The sequence below is a fragment of the Mustela lutreola genome, chromosome 8 (genome assembly GCF_030435805.1).
Source record: "Mustela lutreola isolate mMusLut2 chromosome 8, mMusLut2.pri, whole genome shotgun sequence".
NCBI lineage: Eukaryota > Metazoa > Chordata > Mammalia > Carnivora > Mustelidae > Mustela > Mustela lutreola.
The window spans coordinates 142,182,411-142,208,930 of record NC_081297.1 but is presented as its reverse complement, the minus strand read 5'-3'; the positions used below and the strand labels follow the sequence as shown (position 1 = coordinate 142,208,930).

The 26,520-nt window shown below is 56.0% G+C and overlaps 1 protein-coding gene across 1 annotated transcript; it reads left to right on the top strand.

Moving 5' to 3' along the window:
• Positions 1-75: 75 nt before the first annotated feature.
• On the top strand, positions 76-23,028 carry NPTXR (neuronal pentraxin receptor). The gene is made up of 5 exons (XM_059187003.1): positions 76-1,031; positions 13,506-13,734; positions 15,612-15,859; positions 18,340-18,519; positions 18,878-23,028. Exons 1-5 carry the CDS (start codon positions 444-446, stop codon positions 19,100-19,102), a joined length of 1,470 nt encoding a protein of 489 aa, XP_059042986.1. The 5' UTR covers positions 76-443; the 3' UTR covers positions 19,103-23,028.
• The last annotated feature ends 3,492 nt before the right edge of the window (positions 23,029-26,520 follow it).

Below are 26,520 nucleotides of genomic sequence, written 5' to 3'. Positions count from 1 at the left end.
CGGGTGCGGCAGGGGTCCCGGGGGAGTCCCGCCGCGTGGCCACCGGGTCGCCGCCCCCTATCTCCTAATCCGCTCGGTGCGGTGCGGGCGGCTGGATCACGATCTCGGCGGCGCCCCGGCCGCGGCGCCCGGCACGGAACGGGTGCGGGGCTGGGCCAGGGCCGGCCCGGGGGAGCCTACGGGGCGGGGCCGCCGCGCCCGCTCCCCCTCCCCGCCGCCCGCCGCCTTCTCCTCCTCGCGCCGCCCGGGCTCAGAGCGGCGGCAGCAGCGGCCGCGGCAACAGCTCCCGCTCGGGCTCCGGCTCCGGCTCCCGCTCGGCCCCGTTCGGCCCCGCGCGCCCGGGCCCCGCGCCCCGACCCCGCCGCCGCGCCTGCCGGGGGGCCTCGGGCGCCCCCGCCGCCCGCCTCACGCTGAAGTTCCTGGCCGTGCTGCTGGCCGCGGGCATGCTGGCGTTCCTCGGTGCCGTCATCTGCATCATCGCCAGCGTGCCCCTGGCGGCCAGCCCGGCGCGGGCGCTGCCCGGCGGCGCCGACAACGCCTCGGCCTCCTCGGCCGCCGCCGCCGCCGCGTCCCCGGGCCCGCAGCGCGGTCTGAGCGCGCTGCACGGCGCGGGCGGCTCGGCCGGGCCCCCCGCGCTGCCCGGGGCGCCCGCGGCCAGCGCGCACCCGCTGCCCCCCGCGCCCCTCTTCAGCCGCTTCCTCTGCACGCCGCTGGCGGCCGCCTGCCCGTCGGGGGCCGAGCAGGGCGACGCGGCGGCCGGCGAGCGGGAGGAGCTGCTGCTGCTGCAGAGCACGGCCGAGCAGCTGCGCCAGACGGCGCTGCAGCAGGAGGCGCGCATCCGCGCCGACCAGGACACCATCCGCGAGCTCACCGGCAAGCTGGGCCGCTGCGAGAGCGGCCTGCCGCGCGGCCTCCAGGACCCGGGACCCCGCCGCGACGCCATGGCCGACGGGCCCTGGGACTCGCCCGCGCTCATCCTCCAGCTGGAGGACGCCGTGCGCGCCCTCCGGGACCGCCTGGACCGCATCGAGGTGAGCGCCGCGCGCCGTCGGGCAGCGGCGGGGGGTGTGCGAGGGGCGGAAAGGGGAGGTCGGCGCCTGCGGTCCGTGAGACACCGGCACGGGGGTGGGGCGCGCGGGAAAGGCTCGTTCCCCTCCCGGTTTCCTCCAGACTCCTCTGTGCTGAGCCTCAGTTTCTGCATCTGTGAAATGGGCGTCACGGCGTCCGCAAGTAGCAGGATTTAGTGAAATGTAGGTATGTGAAAATGCTTGGCACGTAGTAGGACCTCATTAGATGTCCGTTTCGTTTGTTTCTTGCAGACACCCCCAAAGCAGCCCCCTTCCCCTTCTCTTCCTAGGGTGGGGGCGGGAAGCTAGGAGGCGCTGTCCGAGGGACTCCGGAAGCTGCTGTCCTGCGAAGAGCAGGGACCAGAGTGTCCCATCAGCCAAATCCCGGTGTCCCTCAGCGCTTCCCAACCCGGTATCCCCCGCTCGGCCTCGGACCACAGACCCAAGGGCGGCGGCTTAGATGGCGCGGGCCCAGCCCCCAGTACCTGGAAGCCAGCAGCTCTGGGTGGAGAATAGGGCGTCCCGCGCGTTCCTCCTCCTCCGCACACCTTCTTCGGAAGCCCCTGGGACAGGTCAGACACAGGGGGTCTGAGAGGGGGACTGAGCAGCCCCAGCCATCCATGATTTCCAGATGCCAGCAAAGGGGCATCTTTAGAAAGAGGAGGGGAGAGAGAGAGGCCAAAGCCCCCTTTCATGTTTTCCCCCAGCCGATTGGAGCCGGCAAAGGCAGAGGGAGGAGAGGCTGGAAGGAAGGAAATGTAGAGGCTCCCCCTCCTCGTGGCTCCCTCACATCGAGCTCTGGCATAGACTTGGCCTGTGGGAAAGGTTGGCCATTGAGTGCCATGGCCCCGTGACCCTCCGGACCGTCTGTGCTGAGGTCAGCACCCACCCCACAGGGGATCCGAGTGTGGCCAGGCCATCCCAGTCACCCCTCCCGACTTACCTGTGAGAAACCAGGGCTCAGGGCCCTCCTAGGTGAGTGACAGCGGCAGGAGGAAAGCCCAGGGGGCTCTTCTGCCAGCCTGGCAGCAGCCCCTTTTCCTACTTAGGCTCTGGGGCTTTTCTAGGACAAGAGAGCCAAGAGCAGGAAGATAATCAGGGAAACACTGAAATTCAACAGTGCAGGGGAGCCTCAGTTTCCTCACCTGTGAAATGGGAACAACAATAACACCTACCTCGTTGAGGTGTTAGGAAGACTGAGTGAGTTAGTCCTTGCGAATGGCCCAGAATAGTGTCGGCAGCCATGTGTGCTCGGTCTGTGTGAGTGATTGCTACTTTTGTCGTTAAGATATAATATTGCTAATTTTTTAAGTAGCAGAAATAAAAATGGGATCAAACTCTCCTTTTAGGAAAGAGAGGTTGGGTTTGTTGTTGTGGTTTGTTTTTTTTTTTAAGATTTTATTTATTTATTTGACAGAGACAGAGACAGTGAGAGAGGGAACACAAGCAGGGGGAGTGGAAGAGGGAGAAGCAAGGCTCCCCACAGAGCAGGGAGCCTGATGTAGGGGCTCGATCCCAGGACCCTGGGATCATGACCTGAGCCAAGGGCAGACGCTTAAGGACTGAGCCACCCAGGTGCCCCGGAAAGAAAATTTATTAACATTAAAAAAAAAAAAAAAAAAAAAAGCTGTAGTTCCCAGTAAACTTCCTCTTGCCTTCTGCCCTCACTCCTGCCTCCATACCCAGATGGCCCCCGTGGTTCCTCCCACGTCTGGGGTTGGCAGAGCTGGGCTTGCCCTGGACCTGTTCCCCCAGCACCTGTGCATTTGGCAGGGTGGGCTCCCCTCCAGTTAGCCCGCTGAGGTTGGGGGGCGGGGATCCTGGCAGCTGGGATTTGGCACCAGCTCGGCCTCCCAAGTTGGGAGAGCCCTGGCTTCCCTGCACATAGCCCCTGCTGCTTTCTGCGTGCAGTGGACATGAAGGGCGAAGGGCGGGGCTCTGCTGGTCTACCAGGTCTGCCTGTGGAGCCTGGCAGCACCCAGAGCCAGCCCCCGTGGGGCCTTTGGGAAGGGATGGGGTCTGGACCCCAACAGTCCTGCTATGGGCTCAGCCTACCGATCTCAGCAGGACCGCGTGCGTCCCGTAGCCTCTGCCTCCTTCCTCCCCTCTCTTCTCATCCAGTATCCTCAGTAGGATGTCCCTGGATTCCCAAGATCTGTTTCCTTGCCACTCCTCTCTCCCCCTTTACGGCACACTGAATGTGCTCTGGGGACATCACGGAAGTGGATCAGTTGAATAGGAATGATTCAGTCTTTATCTTGCTGAATGCCTTTCCAACATCTGACCCCATCCATCATTCCCTTCCACAGAACTCCATGCCCTTGGCTTCTAGAAACCTCTTACCTGCTCCTTCTTCCTCTCTGCTTCTGTGTCCCCTTTTGGGGTCCTTCTCCTTTAGTGGTCATGCCCTGCCTGGCTCTCTTCTCACTTGCCCTGGGTGAACTCAGCCACACCCTGCGGCTTCCAACACCCATGTGCCCCAGCCAACTTCGTCCACCCAAGGTTTCTCTCCTGAGCTCCAGACCGATAGATCCACCTGCTACCTGAGCAACTCCCTCTGGACTTTGCACTGGCCCCCTGCCCTCAAGGCACCCCAACCTGAACTCCAGTCCTCCGACAACCTCCCTTTCAGGTGTGCTCTGAGAAGCTCCTCCGCTACTCTGGATGCTTGCCGCATCCTCCTCAGCCCACCAGGCACAATGCTCCACCCTTCTTCCTCCAGGCAGCCCCGGGGATCTTCCTTAAGCCCATCATGGGGCTTCCTTGTGGTGCAAAGTATCCAGCCTGCTCCAGGCTGTCATTTCAGAGCAGGCCAGACTCCCAGTTCCTTCTTGCTTCTGTCCAGATTACCCCCAGAGTATCCATACTCATCATCTAGGAGTCTGCTCTGAGGACACCACCTCCCAGAGGCCCTCCCTGACACACAGTCTTTTTCCTTGCCCCACTCCTGCTCCCATAACCCTGGGCACATCCCTGCCTGTCTCCACTCCGCACATCTCTGCGTCACCCCCTCTCTCACCCCACCAGCCTTCTACCAAAGGGGAGGGAAAGCCACACTGGCCCAGGCCTCCCCCTGAGGCCTCAAGTGAGGGCCCCGTTTGAGGGCTTAGAAGAAATTGTCTTCCTTCCGTGTGTTTTTATTTTTGTTATTGTTGTGGCTGTTCCTTGAAAAAAGTCAAAAGGTGTTGGTTGGGGGAGAAATCGCATTTCATTCCACCATGGTATCTGTTTTTGCAGCCCCTCTTGGTCCTTTCTCCAGAGGCAGACATTGTTCCCCGGTTCCTGGTTGCTGGTCATTACCATTTTAATGCCGGCCATAGTCTGCTGGAATCTGACTCCGGCTCCATCATCCGTGAATCCTCTGATCGTTCTTGTTGCTGGACATGTCGATCGTTCCTAATTATTTTTCTTCTAGATGCTCATTGCAGGATCAATTTCATGCAGATAGTTGTTTGGGTTTTGGTTTTCTTTCTTTATTTATTTTTCTTTTTAAGTCTTGAATTGTTTCTTGAGGCTGGAGTCCCAGGAGTGGTATTACCGGGTCAGAGGATATTGATCTTTTATGGCTGTGGCCAAGAACCACTTTTAAAAGGGTTGAACCATCTGTATGGCAACTGGCCATATATGCAAGTTCCGGGGTTCCATTATTGCACTAATTTAATATATTGTAAAATGAAACTTTTTAAGATTGATTTAATCAGCAGTTCTTTGACTGAAACCACATCCCTAACCCGGCCTGGCTAGCTGGTGGCCTACCCCCACCTTGGAGTGGGAAGACGGGGATAAGGAACTCTTTGATGATGGTCACAGGGGACCCTGAACTTGATAATGATTACAGCTCACACTCACTGAGTGCTTACCATGTGTCGGGTACTTCTCATTCTCTCATTAATCCTCATAAACTCTCCATGAGGGAGGTAACAATTTTCCTCCCCATCGTACAGATGGAAAAAGAACCGACATTCAGAGGGGTTAAGCAATTGACCCAAGGTCACACAGCAGTGGGGCTTGGGTTTGACCCTGTCAATGACCCTGAGCCATTTCTGCATCAGCGCACCCAGAGCAAGAGTGAGGAGGGCCAGTCCTCAAAGACTTGTCCTGCCGGCTGGCAAGATCATCAGAAGGCTCACGTGGGAGCTTTGCTGAAAATAGATAACAATAAGTCATATTTATTAGCTCTTCAGTCTTCAGCCCTGGGAAGTGGGCTGTATGTGTCCCCATCTTACAGATAAGGACATAGAAGACCAGAGACTCTAGAGGAACCGGAGCCAGGCCCACCACCCCATCCCCCCTGACCGGGCTTCGGTTTCCACTCCCTAAAATGATACAGTGGGTCAAACGTTCTCTAGACAACTTCCAGCTCTAAATGGTCTCTGAAGTAGGCTGGCTGATGGTGTCAAGTGAAGTTCCTGTGATTTGAAGCTCTTCACCTCCCTTGACTTTTTTTTTCATTTTCTTATCTGTAAAATGGGTGCAAGGAGGGGCTGGATTTGGTCCTGACCCTTTAGGCTCTAAACTGGGAATTCTTGGGCACATGTGTCCTGCTTAGGAATTGTGGGTGTGGGGGGGGGTGCCGCAAGGCCCCCAGCCACCCACTCCCATGCCTCTAGTTTCTGAGGCACATCTGCAGATAAACGCAGCGGCGTGGAGAATCTCCTAGTGCCTTTTCTAAACTCTATTGGTTGCTTTTGCTTTCCTTTTCCACTGCTGCCCATTCTGGCAGCTTCTGCTAGGCAGGGACTGGTTCCCCTCACCCTGCCTTTCTGGCTGTGAACTGGGCTGGCAGGAGTGCAGTGAGAGAGATTCTGCCCATTGAGGATGTGGATCCTCAGTGCCCAGCAGCCACCTACAGACCCCGACAGCCCCCCCCCCCCTTGTACTTCGAAGCCCTTAACCCCACTCCTGCCAGTGTGATACCTTTGCCGTAGCAGGAAACCTGGTGTTTCAAACCCTGGCTCTAGATGCTGGTGACCTCAAGAAAATTCCCTCTCTCTGATCCTTGGCTTCCCCATCTGTGAGATGGGGGTGGGGGCCAGACCCCAGGAGGGGCCCTCTTGTGCTGTCATCCTGGGCCCTTTCCCTGGCAGCCCTTCTCCCAAGAGAGGAGGCCATCCTGCCCTTACAAGCCTGCTTGGGAGAACTCAGGGTCCTTTTTGAGGTATATCTTATATTTTAGACATGTAAGAACTCATATATCTTACATATGAAACACACAAATCTTGTGTACACCTCAGTGAAGACTCGCGTATGACTACATCCTTGAGAACACCACCCAGATTGAGAAGAGGACATTTCCAGTGCCTCCCAAAGTCTCCTTTGGGACCCCTAAAATCCCTCCTTCCCCAGAGGTACCACTCCCCCGGCTTCTGTCACCAAAGATGTGGTCTGCCTGGGTTTGAACTTCATACGAGCGTTCTCAGATGGCCGCACCCTGCTGTGTCTGACGTTTTGTTATATGTTATGTCTGACATTGGATCACCAAGCCTGTGTCAGTGGTGTGTTATTTTTTTCCATGCCGCATAGTGTTTCGACATATGGAGATGCCTCCGTTTTCTTACCCTTCCTCTATGGATGGACATTTGGGGTGTTTCTGGCTTGACGTTATGACAAATAAGGCTGCCGTGAACATTCCTGTGACATCTTTCGGTGGCGATAAGCCCTCATTTCTCCTGGCTGCATCCCCAGGAGTGGGTGTCTGGGTCCCGGGAGAGACATTTATTTAACGTGAGGAGGTGATGCCAAACACTTTTCCAAAGTGGCAGTAAGCGTCGACATGCCCACCTGTGCGTGAAGCTTGCCAGCCGTGGTATGGTTATTTTTAAAACCCTCCTCGTTTTGGTGGGCGTGTAGTGAACTCGCTGGGGTTTTAATTTGTGGATCTCTGATGACTCATGATATGGAGCAGCTTTTCTTATGTTTATTGGCCATTTTGTGAAGTCCTTGCCTGTGGGAGGTGGAAAGAGCTCAGGGGTTGGTTCTCCTCACCACGGGGAAATGGGGTGGGGTCTCCCGGGGATAGTCTTGGGCCCATGGTCCCCACAGAACTCTGGGGACGGGGGCTGAGACAACCAAAGAAAGTGGAAGCACTTATGTGCCCCCACACGCCCCTCATTTGACTCCAGGGGAAGCTGCCACTCAGAGACGCTGAGCAACTTGCCCGAGGTCACACAGCACAGCAGAAGCTGAGCTCAGCGCATAGCCAGGGTTTTCTGTAAAAATGGGCTTGTGGGTAGGGGAGATACTGAGTTTTTGCTGCAGACTTTTGGCCAGAGCCCAGAAGTATGCGGGCAAGCTGGACCTGAGAGGGAATTCTGTGGCCACCTCCGTGAGGCAGCATGACAGAGAGTACTTGAAGGGAGAGGCGTTGGGGGTGTCCTGTCACTTGCTCTGGGGCCTCTGAGCCCAGGAGGGTGGAAGGACAGATGCTCGGAGATTCTTCTCCTGGCCTCCCCACTCAGGGAGCGCCCTGACCTGTCACACACACCACCACCCCCCATCCCACCCCCCCACTACACAGAAACCCATCTGTCTACTTTTGGTTACAGCTCCAAATCAGCCTTGGGGGCCCAGAGACAAGGATCAGTCTGGCCTCCGCAGCCTGCTCTCCTGACCCTCCCCACCGGGGTGGGCTGGAGACACAGGCCTGCTGGGCCAGCCCCCAGGGAGAAAAGCTCCCTCTGAGAGCCCTGCCCGGACTCACCCTGACCCCTGCTGCCCCACAGAGCCCACGCCTCGGTGAGGGCATGTGTACTGTCCCCGAAGCCAGTCGGCCTTCCCGGCCAGCAGCAAAGAGCACGGCCTGGGGCAGGCGCCCGCCTCACTCCAGGTGCTGGAGCCACAGCACAGCAGGACTGAGGGCACCCTCTGTGCCAGCCTGTTCTAGGGACCCAAGAACCATGGGGCTGTTACTGTCCCCATATGGCAGGGGAGGAAACGGAGGCAGGCTAATCTGGCCCCTGTCCCTGCCCTCTGGGCAGCTGACTCCAGGCCCCACCACTGCACAGGTATGGCTCTCTGTGCCCTCCTGCCCCTCTGCAGACGCGAACACTCCTCCTGGTCAAACCCACTGATTAGCCACATCTCATATGCCGGCCCTCACACACGTTCCTCATCTGGTTATTAATTATATTCCAAAACGTAGAGACGATGATTATCCCCATTTTACAATTGAAGAAACCAGCGGTCCTGGGAGTTGAGCAGTTGGCCCAGGGCCACAGACCTAGGAAGTGGGGTCCTAGAAAGGACACTGGCCTGTCTGATGCGAGAGTTGTGCCCGACTTCATGACACAGCCTGTGTGGACACGCGAATGGTTGAGGGAGGGAGGGACCGAGGAAGGAAGACTCTGCAGGCCCCCAAAGAAGCCCTCTTTCCTCTCCCTTTGGAGCCTCTTAGATCAGGGGTCGGGAAAGCTGCCATCTGCAGGGGGAGTGGGCTTTGGCCAGGGAAGGAGCAGCGGGAGCAGGAAGTGTGTTCTTAGCAGAAGGAACAGCATAGATGGAGCCTCTGGGGTGGGAGGGAGCTGGGGGAGGGGCAGCTGGGGACTTTAAGTGGGAAGGAAGTGTAGCCTGCAGGGGTGGGTAGTGAGGGCTGAGATCAGAGGGGCTGGGACTTAATGGGTGGGGGAGGGGAGCTATTGGAGGATTTTAAGCAGTTAGGCCACTGGCTCCTGGAGAAGGGTTAGTGTAGGGGCCAGGAGACCGGGGCCTGGACTAGGGAAGCCCAAGGAGCCAAGTGAAGCCACCATTAAGATTCAGGGTTTGCTTCTACCCTCAGAGACTCTGCTTTTGGATTTTTCCCTGTTTTGTTTTGTTTTAAGATTTTATTTATTTGATAGAGAGAGATCACAAGTAGACAGAGAGGCAGGCAGAGGTGTGTGGGGGAGGCAGGCTCCCCGCTGAGTAGAGAACCTGATGCAAGGCTTGATCCTAGGACCCTGGGACCATGACCTGAGCCAAGGGCAGAGGCTTTAACCCACTGAGCCACCCAGGCGTCCCTCCCTATGTGTTTTGTTTTGTTTTTTAAACAAAGTCATTGCAGAGTATCTCAGACATAACACAAAGGAATAAAGAATGCCATCCAGACGGAGACCCAAACTCAAGAAGCAGAATGTTTGCAGCCAGCTTGTGCCCCTCAGGGCTTCTCAGCTCCCAGCCCCCAGACAACGCACCCCCAGGAGAGGGTCCCCATTGCCCCGAATTTGTATTCATCTCTCCCCCGGTGTTTGTTCCTGCTTTTTACAAATACATGATCTGGTTTGGAATCTGCAACTTCATACAAATGGTCTCTAACTGTTCTTCTGTAACTTGCTTTTTCTCCCAACATAATGATTAAACAAAAAGATTTATGGCTGGAGCTGGAGAAGGATGGGCCCCTTCAAGAACTCTTTAAGTAGTAGTAATAATAACTGACACAGCGCTCCCCCTCCACCCCCCCACCCCCCACCCCCCCCCACCCCTGCACCTGCTCTGCCCTCAGGGCATCATGACTCCCTCACTTCTCAAGGTGCACTGAGATGCTATTGCTGAACCTTTTTGCTGGGGAAACTGGGGCACGCCACCTTATGCAAGGTCACTAGGGGGGTGGAACCCAGCTGTGAGCCCAGCAGATCCACATTGGACTGGGGGTGGTCAGATGGGGGGGGTGAGGAGCCCACCCCCCCACACAGTGCCTCAGGAAAGCCTCTCCTCCTTCGCCCTGCATGCTGCCCCAGGAACAGGGCCCTGCGCAGCCCAGGCAGGGGTGAGCTGTGCACAGAGCCCTCCCTCTGCTCCCCGAAGGAAAGGAGCAGACCCCAGCTGGGGATGAGGTGGTTGGGTCCTCCCCACATTCTCCCAGCCTCAAAGCCACCTGCCTAGACAGGTCCCTCCTTTCTGGGTCCCTCTGTGAGGCCACCCCCCGCCCACCGCGGTCTGACAGCCTGTGGGACCCTCCCAGCCTTTTCGTGGGCCAGGCAGGCAGGGCAGCCAGCACTGTGCCCACTTGGCCAACTGGGACCCACACAGTGAGGGAAGGACGGAGGAATGGAAACAGCTTCTGGAACCAAAAGGGCCTGGGCTGGGGTTCCTGAAACTTGAGCTCACCGTCTCAGTTCCCTCATCTGTAAAGTGGGCCCCCTCACTTTCCCAGATGGTCAAGAGGGGTTGTGAAATGTGTGCACAGGCTTCCCTGGTGCAGGACCTGGCACGCAGTACGTGACGATGAGGACAGCTGCCACTGTCACATTCTTATCACCGAGTGCTAATGAGCCCAGCACGTTGGCGCTGCTCTGGGCTGGAGCCCTGGGCTCTGGCTTGGGGCCGGTATACTTACGCTGAACCCCACCCAAACTCCCAGCGCAACAGTCTGTGGGTTCAGAGCCCCCCTTTCCCCGCCACCTCGGGACCTGAGTGGGGGTGACAGCATCATCATCCCTCCCCCCATCTTGGGCTAGGGGCCCGGTTGGCATCTGCCAGGAGCCCACGCGGCCCAGCCTGCGCCCGCAGCAGATGGGAAAGTGGGGGGAGTCATGCTCTTCTGATTCAGACACTGGGGTGGGGAGGGGGCTGCACACGATCTGGAGGGCCCACCTCCTCCCTGGCCTTCCTGCCAGCGGCAAGGCTAGGGACTCCAACAAAAGGACAGCTTGCACGCCTGCCTCCCTCAGCCTGCACGGCTCCTCCTCGCCGCGGCGTCTGTGTAAATAGCACTAGATGTCCTGTTCCTCCTCTGAGGAAGGACAACGCTTTGCCCAAGAGCTCCAAGGGTGTCAGCTTTGCCCAGCCCCGTTACTGTAGAAAGTTCAAAAGGACTTCTACCTCAGTTCCCCGCTCTGTGAAATGGGGGCACTGAGAGTAGCAACCAAAATGAGCGGCTCTGAGGACTGGTGAGTAGATATATGTGCAGTGCCAAGGACAAGCCTGGCACACTGCCTCATTCAGACGTGTGGCCCTCCTGCCAAGCTTGGCACCATGGAAAGAGGGAAACTGAGGATCAAGGGTGCCGGAGCCCAGGAGACCCAGCCGTGGCCCCGCTGGCACCGAGACAGGATGCCCTCTAGGAGCTAACTGCCTCAGCCCAAGATTTCCTGGAAGTTCAGCCACTTTAAATGCAGTGGCTGCCCGGCCCTGACACTCCCTGGGCTTTTGTGACCAGTGGAAGTTTCTGGAAGTATCTTGCTCTTCACTGGCTGGTGTACTTCAGGCTCACAGTTTGCATTTGGCTTTAGTACAGTCCGGGAGGGCCTGTTACTTCCACTTTTCCATCCTTACATCTGTCCTGGGGATGGACGGAGGGGGGCCCCTTGTCCCGATTTCACAGAAGAGGAAACTGAGGCTTTGCGTTTAGTAAGCCCCAGAGTTAGGATTCGTAGGCACCCAGGGAGTTAGAAGGAACCCTCCAGACAGGGTATCGGAAGGTAATAAGGGGCGGGACCGGAGGTGCTCATCAGCCCATGCCCCACGGACTTGGCCTGCACCCCAGTCCGGGGGCCGAGCATGGATGGGCGGCTGTGCCCTCTTACGCAGGATGTGATGGGGGATAAAGGTGACCCCCTCTAGGGTTACCTGGGTGGCTCAGTTGGTTAAGTGTACAATTCTTGGTTTTAGCTCAGGTCGTGATCTCAGAGTCATGAGATCAAGCCCTGCATCAGGCTCCGTGCTTAGTGGGAGCCTGCAGGAGATTCTCTCTCCCTTTCCCTCTGCCCCTCCCGCTCATGCCCTTTCTCTCATTCTCTCTCTCTCCAAATAAGTAAATAAATGCTTAAAAAAAAAAAAAAGGCAAAAAGGCGGCCCCTGTGGTCCAGCTTTGGCCCAGGCTCTTGTCCTGCACACCACTATTTAATCCTGACCGCAGGTCTGCAAAATGGGCATTCCAAGCCCTCTGTAGATGAGGGAAAATGACACCAGAGAAGTTAGGCCCCCTGCTCCCACTCCTGAGGTGGGGTATCAGTCCCTCCAACTCCCAGGCCTGAGGTCATGGCAGCATCTCTCAGGTGCTGGCCTCCCCACCCCTTCTTCCGGCACTCTGAGGCAGGATACCCATTTTTCCCCTCCTCACACGGCTAGAAACCAGGCACGTCAAGGCAAAGGCATCTGCCCAGTCACATCCAGCAAACGACCAGCGGGGCCAGGGCTGGGCCAGTGAGGCCGGGGAGGGGTCTCCTGCACTCGCCCCAAGCTGAGGGGCCAACCCTGCGAGGCTCAGGGCAATCGGGAAATGTTAAGTTGTGCTCTTGGTTTTCTGTTCTGCCCTTGACTGTCTCTTTAGCACCTGGTGCAGGGCCCAACCTCTAGTAGGTGCTCCCGGATTCCTTGCTCAGTGAAGGAATTGTGAGAATTCAGTGAGCTCTGTTCTGGAGCTAAGCCTGTGGGCAAGGCCCCGGGCTGACTGAGCAGGAGCTTCCTGGGCCCTTGGGGAGTGTGGAGGAAGCCAAGGGGACAGGGAAGTTCTAATTTGGCTCCTAGAAGCTCACTGAATTATTGCCTGCCAAAGACTAGCTCCTCCCAGAGTCTGGACTTGGCAGCCTCCCCTGCCTTCTTCCACCCCAGATGGGGGCTTCCTCCAGCAGGAGAGGGGGAGGAGAGCTCCCCTTGAGCCCCTGCCCTAATTCTCCTGCCTGATGGGGTCATGAGACAGCAGATGGGGGAACTCTAAGCACTTTGTCCTCCCCCTGGGCAAGATAAGGGTTTTCAGAGACCAGCTTACAACGCTCTGCCCTGGGCAGTAATTGCAATAACCAGGCTCTGTTCATTGGCATTGACTACTTGACCATCCCCCAACCCTTCTAAATAGGTACAGTTGTCCCTGTTCCCTGTGAGGAAACGGGTTCAGAGAGATGGAGGCATGCACTGGGGGTCACATAGCAGATTGATTCTGGAGCTGGATTTGAGCCCTGGTTTGTCTGAATAAGAACCCATGACCTTAACCTGTTGCTCTGGAATGGGCACACCACCACAGTCCTATTCCAGAAGCCCCTGGTTCGTGCCTCTGCATCTGCCTAGTGCCCCCACGGAAACTTGCCCCATCTTAGAGAAGCCCGGCAAGTGAATGAGTGAAGACTAAGACAGTCCACCCCTTCAAGGCCCCATCAGCATACAGGCTGTGTTATGAGAGCCACTCAGCAATGGCTCTCAACCCTGACTGCAGGGTGAGAACCACCCAGGGGAGCTTCTATAGCTCTCCGCCTCTAGCCCCCCACCCCCGCAACCATAGGCAGAGATGTTCTTGAGGGCAGAGCCAGCCTTCTTTCAACTTACCATTAGGCACTGGCAGCAGAAAGAACCTGTTCTTTCGTTGAACAGGTATTGCCTGAATTTCGCATTGCCATCCCCATTTTGCATTTGGAGAAGCTGAGGCTCACCTGGCATCACTCAGCAGGGGCGGTGGGCATCTCTGAGCCCTGTATCTCTTTCCTTCCACCGTCCAAGTGACCTCACATGCCCTTTCTTCTGCCCCATAAGCAGCAGGAGCTCCCAGCCCGTGTGAACTTCTCAACCGCCGCAGCCCCTGCACCCGCGGTGCCCACCGCCCTGCACTCCAAGATGGATGAACTGGAAGGGCAGCTGCTGGCCAAGGTGCTGGCCCTGGAGAAGGAGCGCGTGGCTCTCAGTCACAGCAGCCAGCGGCAGCGGCAGGAAGTGGAGAAGGAGCTGGACGCCCTGCAGGACCGTGTGGCCGGACTGGAACATGGTGGGTCTGGGGCCCCGCAGAGGACACATCAGGTGGGGCCTTGGTTCCCAGATGGGTCCTCAAGGTCTCAGATTCACTTGAGAATATTTCTATGCTCTCCAGAGGCTAAAGCTAGATGGCGAAGAGGTTGCGAAACCCAAGAAGGAGGGAATTAACGGAGAATATCATTTTTCTTAACCGTTAGCATTTTATGGCCCTTACATTCTGAGAGTGGGCTGTTTAACCTTCACAAACCACATGGGGGTGATACTGTTATTGTCCCTGGTTCACAGATGAGAAAACAGAGGGCAAGTGACTTGCCCAGCGTCACACAGCCAGTGAGTAGTGGATCTGGACCTCAAACCAGGTCTGAGGTTTGGACTTTCCCAAAGTCCATGCATTTAACCGCCCCACAAAGTTGCACCTTCAGTGAATCAGAATTTAGGTACTTGCTTAGCACCTGGGCCTGGCACTGCCAGGAGTTTGAGAAATGTGCTGTAATGGATAGTCCCCAGGTCTGAGCCTCAGGAGACCTGGCCCCTAGCTCCACAGCTGTCACTGGCTTGCTCTGTGACTTTGGAATTTTGCTTCCTCTCCCCAGGCCTCGTTTTTCTCATCTGAAATATGGAGATCTAGGGTCCCTGTGCTCCCAGGGACCTTCCATCTTTGAAACCTTCGGAGGACCACCCTTAAGAGGCTTACAGACAAGTTAGGGATACTGGGGGAATCATGAGCAATTATCAGGGACTGGCTTGCATGTGGGATGTGACTTCAGGAGTAGGAAATCCAAGAGCTTCCTGAAGGAGGCAGGCCTCAGGCTAGTTGCTGAAGGCAGAGGGAGAGTCGGTTTTGGAGTAGAGGGGCCAGAGCAGGGACACAGCTGAAGGTGAGGCACAGCCTGGTGGGTTTCAGGTTCAGCCTCCTGGCTGGAGCACAAAGACAAGAAAGGTGAACTTATCCCTCCTCGGTCCTGCCACCAGCCCCTCTGTACTGCATCTTCTAAGGGATTGGGGGACATGCTCCCTCCAGAGGCTGCAGGGCAGGGAGGAGGCAGACAACCAGGCTGGATGTCTGTGTGCCTATGGGCAAGTTGTTTCCCTTCTTGGGATTCGACTTCCTCATCTATGAAATGGGTTTCAAGGGGGCACTGAGTCCCTTCCTCTCTTCCCATGTTGCTTTAGCACATCAGCCGTCATCCCTAACCCCAACCAGACCTGGAAACCTGGGTCCACCAGCCCCTAACCCCCTAACACCAGCCTTCAACAACCAGCTAGAGAAGGGGACCTCCTACCCTGGAGGTGGGTGTGGTAGGTGTTACCCCCTGCCCAAGGATCTTGTTTGCATGCCAGCTCTGCCACTGACCAGCTGTGTGGCCTTGAGAAGATGACTTAATCTCAGTGCCAAGGCATCCTCATATGTGAAATGAGGATTATAATAGTGGCTACCTCCTAGGGTTGTCACAAGAATGAAGGAAATCATGGATACAAAAGCACTTACCGAAGTGCCTGCCAGGTGGAAGGCTCTGCACAGTGCTTGTTAAATAATGAGGCAAAGAACTCAGAAAAATGGTCATTGCCATGGCTCATGTTTGTTGAGCATTTACTATGGGCTGCGCCCTTTACATGGTTTGTCCCCCTTAGCCCTCACATAAGCCTGGAGCGGTGATGTTGAACTTGTGGAAGTTCATGTGGCTAGAAAGTGCAGAGGCAGGGTTCGAACTCAGGACATCTCAGGTCCAGAGCCCTTCTGTGTCCAGAAGCAGGGTAGACAGGGTTGTGAAGGCACCTGGCATGTGGCAGCTGCCCAGGGACTGACTAGGAGCCCTCATCCTAGAGTCTGCCTTGCCCCCAATCAGTGTCCACTGACCCCACCATGTCCGCTTTTTCCACCCCCCTCAGGGTCCTCGGCCTACAGCCCCCCAGATGCCTTCAAGATCAGCATCCCCATCCGCAACAACTACATGTACGCCCGTGTGCGGAAGGCACTACCCGAGCTCTATGCCTTTACCGTCTGCATGTGGCTGCGCTCCAGGTCAGATGGCAGTGGCCAGGGCACGCCCTTCTCCTACTCCGTGCCCGGGCAGGCCAATGAGATTGTACTGCTGGAGGCGGGCCAGGACCCCATGGAACTGCTGATCAATGACAAGGTGAGTGGGGGCTGGGCAGAGCGGGCAGAAAGTGGGGGGCAGGGTTACCCTTCCAGGAGCCCCTGCACTGGGCTGGGTCCCAAGCATATGGGCCCTTTACATTCTCCTGCTCAGCAGGGTCAGCACATGGGAAATGCCTACTGAATGCCAGGCTGGGTTCTGGGGATACAAAGACAAACCAGACCTAGGGCTGGCTGAAGATGGGCTTGTAGCCAAGAGAGGCTGTCAGTGATGGCCTTTCCATTTACAGAGGAAGCTCATGGCCCTTCTCCAGTGACCCAGCTGTGTGAGCAGGGCAAGAAGGGTCTGTTCCAGGGCTCTGCTCATTCTCCTGGACAAGAAGAGAAGAGAATGAGGTCCAGGGACCTACGTAGGGAGGGAGTGCCGGTGGACTCCTCGCCCCCCTTCTTTCCTGCGGCCAGCCCCTCTGCCCCTTCCATCACTCAGAAAATAGAATGGTGCCACGGTCAGGCCTGAATACTGGATTCGAACCCCAGTTCTGCTACTTACCTACTGTGTGACCTTAGACTGGTCATTTATCCTTCCTGTATCTCAGTTCCCTATATGCCAAGAAGGAACAATAATAGTCTCTGCCTCATGGGGTCATGGTGAGAAATACATGTAAAGGGCTTTGGGCAAGCCTGGCATTTAGCAAGCTTGATACATGTGAGCCGGTATCATTCCAGGCCTGTGCCTTTAAGCACTTTACCCACATTATCACCCTTGACCCTCCCAATAGCATGGGGAGGTAGGCCACCTTATTGTCACTGTTTTGCACATGGAGAAGCTGAGGCTCAGAGAGGGCAAAAATGCACCCAGGCCACACAGCTGGCAAAGGGCTGGTGATATGGTTCATGGTCTTGGGCTGCAGAAACCTCCTCTTCACCTCTTCACTGTCCTGGCCTTGGGCACCCATTTTCCCCATCCCCACAGCCCTCCCTGGGCCTGTCCACAGATTAGGACTAGGACATGGGGGAAGTGGTGTGGGAGGGGCATGTGATTGAGCAGGAGAAGAGGGAGTATCTTAACATCCTCACTCTCCCCAGTATCCTCCTCAACCTGCCATATTGCTTTGGGATTTGCAGGCATGGTGGTCTTTACACCACAAATCACACCCACTCAAGACCAACCCGCAGCCACATAGAGTTGCTAGGCAGCGGCTGTCACCCATCAGAAGCCAGCTCAAAAGGTGTCTTTCATGGGTGTCCTGAAGGAGGAGGAGGAAGGAGATGGGCCCAGGGGACAGTGAGTTTCTCTTGTAGCCCAGTAGGTCCTAAGAAGACCGGAGTAGCTGAACTACATCTAGATCCTGCTGCCATGTCCCCTTCACTCACCCCCTGGGCGCCATCCTTGGCCCTGCCCAAGCTCAGCACTCTGCTCTCCGTGGAAAGGATTCAGCACCCTGGACAGGGCCCACAATGGCCCTATTCCACAAACCTCTAGCATCTTTTAAAAGTCGGCCTCCCAGATTACTCCTTTTTCCTTTTATTCCAGCCTCTCAGCCTTTGCTCCCGCTGTGTCCCCACCTTGCCTTGACTTGCAATGGAACACTCAGATCCATTGTCCTTCCCCACGTGTTTGAATACCTCGTCTGCTGTCCCACACCTCCCTCTTCCTCCGGACCTCCCAAATGGCCCCGGGTTATTTTGCCTTCTATCGCTCCTGAAGTTCTTCCCTCCCCTGCAGACTCAGCTCATTTATAGCTAGGGCCAGATCCACAGTGTCCAGAACAAGCCTGGCACTAAGTGGACCTCAGAGAATGTTGTATTAAAGCGTGATCTCACAGAACTTAGGAGATGAAAGAGCCCTTCGGGAGTCCCAAATCCACAGGCAGCAAGTACCTTTCATCTCACAGGCCAATGCTAATCAATCACCAGCAGCTTCCCAGAGCACTGTGGTAGGAAAGATCCCAGGGCTGAGCCTGGGTTCATGACTGGTTAGCCGTGCCTGCCTTGGGTGGACGAGGCAGAGGTGGCTGTGTATTTGCTGCCCTTCGCTTGACCTTTGCATCCTTTGCATGAGGAACTGAGACCCAGGGAAGAGAGAGCAGCCTCCCCAAGGTCCTGCAGGAGGTTGGGTGGCAGAGCCAGAGCTGGATACCAGTGCCCAGGCTCTGAGTCCAAGGCTGCTAGGACTCCCTGAGCCCAGCTGTGTGCCAGGCACTGTGTGAGGTGTTCAGAGGCTGTGAGATGTGGCTCCCACCCCACATGAACTGACAGGCCTGTGAGGGGTTAAATAAGGTAACTGGAAACACCCAAACCCCAATATTGACTAGTCCCTTGCAATCCAAGAGAAGCTGCCTGGTTAAGTTGTGGGGAAAGAGGAAAAAGTGGTCAGAAAGGCACAGGGTTGAGAGGAAGGGGAGGATCGAGCCTTGGCTCAGTCCCTGGAAAGGACACGGGTCTCCTGATCCCCACCTCACTGGTCCAGCCTTGGGACTTGTGACACCTCTGACCTGGGGTTGCGGGACCCATGTCCAGGTGGCCCAGCTGCCTCTGAGCCTGAAGGACAATGGCTGGCATCACATCTGTGTCGCCTGGACCACGAGGGATGGCCTGTGGTCTGCCTACCAGGACGGGGAGCTGCAGGGCTCCGGTGAGAACTTGGCCGCCTGGCACCCCATCAAGCCTCATGGGATCCTCATTCTGGGCCAGGAGCAGGTAAGCCTCAGGGTGTTGGGAGGGCTTGAGGCCTGAATAGATGTCACACTCACCCTAGGAAGGAGGAGTTAGGTAGAGGGACCCTGGAAAGCACAGCAATGATCACTCAGTCTGACCCAGCCATTCTGCAGATGGGCAAACTGAGACTCAGAATGAGCAGTGACCTGCCCAAAGGGCTGGAACCTCGGGGACAGAGCTGGAGGCTTGGGGTGGAGCTAGAGCTTGGGGCGGAGCTAGAACTTCAGGGGCGGGACTTCAGCGGGATCTGGGGCCTGATTGAGTCTGTCTGCCTGTCTTTTCCGATGGCTCACTCCATGTCTCTCTTCTCTCTCCTTTTTCTGCTGCTCTCTTGGCCCAGGATACCCTGGGCGGCCGGTTTGATGCCACCCAGGCCTTCGTGGGTGACATCGCCCAGTTTAACCTGTGGGACCACATCCTGACACCTGCCCAAGTCCTGGGCATTGCCAACTGTACCGGGCCACTGCTGGGCAACGTCCTCCCCTGGGAAGACAAGTTGGTGGAGGCCTTCGGGGGTGCAAAAAAGGCCACCTTTGATGTCTGCAAGGGGAGGGCCAAAGCATGAGGGACTGCCTCATCCAGGGTCCCTCCCTTGCCTGCCAGGGGACCTTATGGTGGGGGCACACATTCCCTCCTCGGCCTACCCACACACTGGCCTCCCCTCCCGCCCCACTCCTGGCCATGCCACCTGTTTCCCCACCTATACCCACACCTCCAGAATGTCCTGCCCTGCAGCGCCTGTCCCCTAATCCCACTTGGATGGGGACAAGCAGCTCAAGCCAACAGGCCAAGCCTGGGGTGAGTCCAGGGCCTGGTGGGGGGGGTAGCAGAGCCCCCCCAGCACTGCCCACCTTCTCAGCATTACACTGGAGCTCTCTCTTACCCCCACCCACGCTGGCCCTCAGCCACGTCTGATTCCACTGATCTCAACAGCATGTCCCACAGGGTTGTGTATGAGGGAAGGACCCACTATCTCAGCAGCAGGCTTGGCTATCTGCCCTCCTGTCCCCCATGCAACAGGCCTGGCCCCTTCACCTTCAGGGCCACAACAGACTCTAGAGCTGTCCCCTGAGCTGAGAGGGGGATGACAGAGACAGGAGACTCAGACTCCTCCCTCCTCCATCTTTCCACCCGTTGCCAGCGCAGGGCCGCGGGATCTTGACAGAGCCTCCTGCCCCTTCTCTCTTCCTCTTCCCTCGTTTCTGTGTGTGCAGTGGTTTGAGTGTTGGTTCCATGCCTGGCCCACCCCCACCTCGATTTCCAGGACATCCCCTTCCAGCTCCAGCCTGAGGGACAAGACCCTCGGAGGCCCAAAGGCCATAGTCACCCCTTGTGCCCACCCACAAGTGTGCTAACTGGCAGGTCACCTCTCCATGCCGAGGATGGCCTGGGCCACTTCAGCCTGGGCTAGAAGCAGTTTGTGTCAGAGACATGTGCCCAGGGGACCCAGGTTACAGCAGAGCCACATTACCTACTCCCTCTGCATGGCCCTGCAGCCTCTGGGGAAAGAGGGGAGAAACCAAGTAGGCAAAGAGGGGAGAAGCATGGAGTGGTGTGCAGAACACTGGATGAGAAGAAGCCCATGGTTCCTGGCTAGCCTGGCTGCTAACCTGCTGTGTGGCCTTCTGTGAGTCCCTGCCCTCTCTGGCTCGGCCTTCCTCATTTGTAACCCTTGCTTTGGTCATTCCGGAGAGCTCTCCAGATCAGACGTGAGGTGGTCTATTGTTCCAAGTGGATCAGATGGGGCAAGCCCGAAGCTGCCCAGGAACCAGAGGCAGATCCTGAGAGTAAGTAGCAGATGGGATCTGGCTAGGCATGGGTCAGGGTCAGCAGTGGCTTCCAGAAAGTCAGGAGCCGGGGCAAGGGCGAGGGACAAAGCGGACCAACCTCATGCACAGATTGTAAAAACCAGCTTTTCTGGATTCCCCCACCACCACCACAGCCTGGCACCCTTGCCCATCTGAAAGGGCTGGTGGCTTCCAGCTCCCCACCCTGAGTCCTCACCAGCTCCCCCAAGAGAGTAGAAGAATGTAAAAGCTGAGAAAAACCACTCAGTCTGACTTCTTGCTTGTATAGATGGGGAAGAGCTCCAAGAGGTCAAGTGACTTGCACAGGATCACGCAAGCACAATGTGGCAGAACCAGGACTAGAACCCAGGGCTTTTGACACTACCTTCAGTGTTTTTTTCCCCCTACACCATACTGCCTGCCCATGAGTGTCTTCACGTCCAGCCTTCACCTGAGAGGATGGACATTTGAAAGAGATCAGAATGCTTTCCAATATGAACATCTTCCTTTATGAAACACACAAATATCTTGGCATCCAGCGCCCCCCTCCCCCGCCACCCTAGGAAGTAGGGGGAGGAAAAGGGTGATCCCCAGGCACTCTGGCAGGAATGGAAAGCAGATGTCCCCTCTGCCAGTCACCTACAACGAGGTGTCTGGGCAGCTGCAGACTACCTGACTCGAGCAGGTACCGATGCATGTGCCCCACTTTCTGCTCCCTATTTTGGCCCCCCACCACTACTCAGCCTGGGGCAGGAGGCAAGAGAGCAGCAGGCTGTGGGGCCCATTGCCATGGACGCCTCCCCAAGACTTGTTGCCTCCAGCCCCCAGATGCTTGTTGCCAGTTCAAGAGCACAAATAGACCTTTCAGCACAACAGCCCCAACTCCCCCTAGAAGCAGCAGCTATGGCGTGGCGTGCTTCCGCCAGAACCTGCTGAGACCAGGGTTGCCCTGGTAACAGCCAATGACATCAGCCCAAGTGCTGGGTCATGCATCTTTTAATGACATACGCTGTTGCTGGGGTGACAGCGGAATTTGGAACCCAGATTCTGGGGACACTGGGTTTTATTGGGTTTCCAGTACTGGTTTTAAGGAAGCAGGTTTTCTGGAGGCCTTGGGGGAAAGAAAGGGTCTAGGAGGGAAGGGACAGAACTTGAGCCCACCCAGAGGCATCCTCCCAAGTCCTTTATGCTTTGTTTTGGTGATGATGAGACATCAGACCTTGGTCCCCATCTGAGTCACCCTGACCAGCCCTCCAGAGGGCACAGGAACAAATTAGAGGCTTTGAGGTGCAGGCTGTGAGTCTGGGCCATTGGTGAGTGGCCTGGGTGCCCGTTTCCATTCAAGGAAGGTGAAACCCTGAAAGTCCCCACCCTTCCTTCGTTCATTAATGGTTCTTCACCTTTGCGAGCACCTGCTGTTCGGACTCCGGCTCTGGTCTTGTCCAGCTGCTCCTGGGCAAAGCCAAGAAGATGGGGAAAGAGGAGCTAGAAACGGTGCTCACTTGTGTCCTTGAGCTACCCTGGCTAACGGTGATGCTGGAGTCTGTTTGTTCCATCTTTTTAAAGTATCAGGCCTGTGCTGAGCACCTCACAGGCATCATCTCATTTATCCTCACAACACAAGCTGGGACTGTTCTCAGCCCCGTGATCCAAGGGAGGGAACTGGGGCACAGAGAGGTTAAGTCACCTGCCCGGTGTCAATCAGCTGGCAGGTGCTGGAGTCCAGACTTTAAGCCAAGGCAGGTTATAGCCAGGACCAAAGGGACAGGCACCCCTACTCTGTGTGGAGTAAGACTCGAGCATCATTGCTCCCAGTGGGTTTTGCCCTAAAGAGATGTGCTTGACCCCATTCACTACCCTCCCAGGTTTGGTGATGGAGGAAGAGGCCCAGGATGGGCCTCAGCCCTTCTCCAACTGGCTCGAGTTTCCAGGAGAATCTAAAGGGAAGAAGAAGCTGGACGGTCTCCCAAGAGTCCCAGGCAGGGAAGAGGGGAGATTGATCTTTCTCAAAATTCTGCTTTGGTCAAGCCCTGCGCCAGGTGCTTCACAGCTCTGATCTGCCAGATTTCACCCCCCTTTGTGGCATGCTGTACCTCCGGTTAACATCCTGAGGGATCAGATCATCTTGCCACAGTTGTGCATGACCTAGGACCACAGCTTTGGGCAGAAAGGTTTCTTCAAGAGGCCCCAGCCTCGTTTTATAGATGAGGATGCAGGGGTCCCCGGAGGGTGAGTGGTTCTTGGGGCCACCCAGCCAGGACTTCTGGAGACCTGATCTCAGTTTTCTGACTCTCCACAATGCAGTGGTCCTCCCCCACAACCAAGAACTGGGTCCCTGGTTCCTCTCCATTTCCCAGCACCTTGCCTTGAGCAGACTGGGGAAGGGGTCCCCTCCCAAAGATGGGATCATTCTCCTCCCCTCTGTCCCAGCTGCCTGCCCCCCCCCAAAAGTCCACCTTGCCCCTGCTGGGTGGGGAGGGGGCTCGCGTGGGCCCAGGCTGAGCAGTGAGTGAGCACGTCCAACTGTCTGACACTGTGAAATTAGCACATCCCCTCCTCCTCCTCGCCCGGTTTTGTACATAAAGTGACATGAGATGCAACATGTGTGCGTATGTGTGTATGTGTATGAGATGTGTCCTGGTTTTTGTTACTTTTTTTGTTTTTGTAAATTTGAATGTTCAAAATAAACAATGTTTACTCTGAGGCTCTTCTTGCAAGGGTGGACCTAGCCTGGGGGTGCGGGGCTGGAAGGAGGCGGCTCCTTGGGGCAGGGCAGCGGGCAAAGACACAGGAGGCACCTGGGTGCTCCGCAGCCTCACCACTCTAGCCTCTCATACTGACCGTTCTGCCAGCTCCCGGCGCAGACATAACCCGTTCACCAGGATTTATGCAGGATGGTTGTAAAGAACACAAGTCCCACATGGAAAGTGTCCCAGTTCCGATAACTGGGTTTTGGCCTCATTCCCAACACCCGATCCCCACCTCGTGCCCCAGTTCTGGGAATGAGGTCCCTGACTTGTTCCCGGACACCCAATCTGCCTGAGTCACTGGACCCACTGCCTGGACCCCCAGAGCATCGCCTCCCTTGGGCCCTAGAGAGAGGGAGGGACTCTGGTGTATTTCAACCTGTCCCTGCTCCACAGTCTACCTGGTCCCTCTGACTTTGGCCTCTAGTCTGGCCTCTTTGGCCGTGTCAGGGTCTGCTACCCCTGCCCACCCCTGCAACACCCTTCCCTTCCCTAGGAGGTCTTGATCTGGTCCCCCGCCCTCCCTATCCTCACTTAGGGACACAGCCTCCGTCCTCCTGTTCCATCAATACTGCTTCTGCCTGTAGTTGGACCGTGTCCTCAGACAGCCCCTGTGAAAATGCCAGGGGGTCCAGCAGGTCAGAGGGTCATGCCGGTAGGACAGGCTTCCAGAATTTTCTGAGGTTTCCCAAACTTCCCCCCTAAGTGAACTCACCCCATGAAGACCAGAGTGTATAGCTAGCAGGAAGCAGCCGTTGAAACAGGAAACCATATCTGAAGTCTACCATGTTATCCGAAAACTTCGTGTGCTTGCTTCCTTCTCCAAAATGAATCCAGATTTGTTTTAAAATATTGCTTTTGATTACTTACCATGGAGCAAAATTAAACTGCAGGCAGATACACTTTGTTTATCCTCTCTTGCACTGATTTACTTACAAACACCCTCTCTCCCTCTGTCCCGCTCAGCTGGCAACGTCCAACCCTGCTTTAATCCCCACCATCCACCTGCTTCGTGCCAGCACCTGCCCAGCTGAATACTGATGCAGAAAAGCTCAGGGCTCTGATGGGTGTTGAGATCTCCGAGGGGTGTTTCCGCCTGCCCCGCCATCTTAGCACTTTCCTTGTATGAGGATTTGTTCCCCAGAATAGCTAAAAAGCAGACCCTTTCTCTCCTCAGACCTCCTAGAGTCCTCCACAACCCCCCTCCTGCATGCTCAAGGGTGACCTTACCCCACAGTCCGTTGAGGAAACAAAATGAGCATCGCTACACCATATCTGTCTATGAGCCCACACATTCTCTAACTGCCCTCCTGCCACTCAGAACAAGTCATCCCTGCTCCTACTGGAGGCCCTTGTGACCTGGACCCCGTCCCCTTGCCGCCTCAAGAACATCTCTCCTGAGTTACCAACTCCCCCTTGTCTACCTTATCATTGCAACGGGCTTGCGATGATGTCTTCCTGGCTCCTCAAACCAGATCCCCCCACCCCAAGCCAGTACATAGCCCCAGGTCTCATTCCTTCTCTGCTCCTATCACTGCAAGACTTCTCACAAAAGCAGGTGTGGCAGGGTCCCCAAGACCACCCTCAGGTTTGATGACACATTAGAAGGGCTCACGGGCCTCCAAAAAATTGTTCTTCTCATGGTTATGGTTTGTTACGGTGAACAAATGCAGAGGGAAAAGGCACATTAGGGCAGAAATCCAGGAGAGACCAGGAGTGAGCTTCCAGGTGTCCCTTCTGGGGGTGGGGGTGGGGGTGGGGGAGTCATGGACAACGCTCCCTTCTCCAAGCAGTGATGTGTGACACCTGTGCAGAAAATCATCATCCAGGGAAGGGGACCTGAGCCTGGGTGTCCAGGGGGTCAGTCATGCGGGCATGCAGCACCTGTGAGTCCTCACTACTCGAGCTCCAGCCCCCACCCCGACAGGTCAAGCTGACACAGGGTGAAAAAAAAAAAAGGCAGGTGTTTTCTGTAAATCACTTTGTCAAAGGAAATCATCTGATATGGCCCAAGGTATATAAAGATACCCTTACCAGGTAGGATATTTGAAGGTCTCAGAAGTTATCTACCACCCACTGGTCAAGGCTCAGTTCTTTCTTTGGAATGGATGGGGTTTGAGCACCCTAAGCTGGCTGAGTTAACCCTTGACTGCACACAGGGTCGATAGCCTTCCCCACGCCCTCCCTCTCTCATTCACTCCTTCTCCAGCTCCCACTCTGCCACTGCGCCCACGGCTCACCGAGATCACACTCGTCAAGGCCAAGAGTGACCTCTACATTATGAAACCTCACGGCCAGGCCTGTGTACTCATCTGAGTTGCGCTTGCAGCTGCACGGACACATAATTTACCACTCCTTCCTTCTCTTAAGATTTCCTTCTCTTGCCTTTCAAAGCACACGTTTCCCAAGTTCTCCTTCCATTTCACTAGTTTGGCCTATAGTTCAATCAAAGACTGATGTCTGGGCCTCACCCCTGGTGTGTCTGAGGCAGCAGGGCTGGGGGTGCAGCCTGACATTCAGCACCTCTAACAAGAGCTAGGCGACGCAGTGGCCGCTGGTCCCTGGACGGCACTTTGAGAACCAGAGTTTGAATTCACTGGCTGCTCCTTCTCAGGCTCTTTCTGATTCCTCCTTATTTTCCCAACCTCTAAATCTGCAGGACCCCAGGCCACAGCCCTGCATCTCTTTATCCTTGCTATTTAGACACTCTCTGTTGGAAATCTTATCCAGGATCATGGCTTTAGTTATCATCTGATGACTTTCAAACCAGGAATCCTTGCCTGATAGGAATCTTCAAATTAATACATCCCAAACACCCAATCCCCCTTGAGTTCTGCCCCAGCCTTCCACTTACTAAACAGGCTCATGAGCTGCTAGTTGTTCAAATCAGAAATGCAAGAATTATCGATGACTTCCCTCTTTCTCTTGCATATCCGTCTTCTGACTCCACCACTAACACGGATCTCCAGCCTGCTCACTCCTCTCTAGTTCTGCTACTGCTCTGTCCAAACCACCATCATCGCTCAACTATCTTCCTGCAAATCTCTCTCTAAATTCATTCTCTATACAGTACCCAGAATGATCGTGTTGCCATCAAAATATGTCCAAATTCCCCTTCACAAAACTCCGAAGCATGCCAGCACATTTAGAATGAAATCCATACAAAGCCCTATGGGATCCGACTCCCTCCCACCTCTCAGGTCTCATGCATTACCTCTCTCCCTTTCCCCACTTATGCTCCAGGACACTCAGGCCGCTCTCTGTTCCCCCAGACTGCCAGATCTGGGGAGGTTGCCTATGTTCCCTCCCTTCCTTCCTGGAAGGCACCTTCTCCTAGTTCTCAGAGGACATGCTCCTTCTGGTCATTCAGGTCTCAGCTTGCCATGCAACAATCGCAGATGTTTTGCTGACTCCTCAGCCTTAAGTCACTGCCTGGTCGCTTTCTGCCA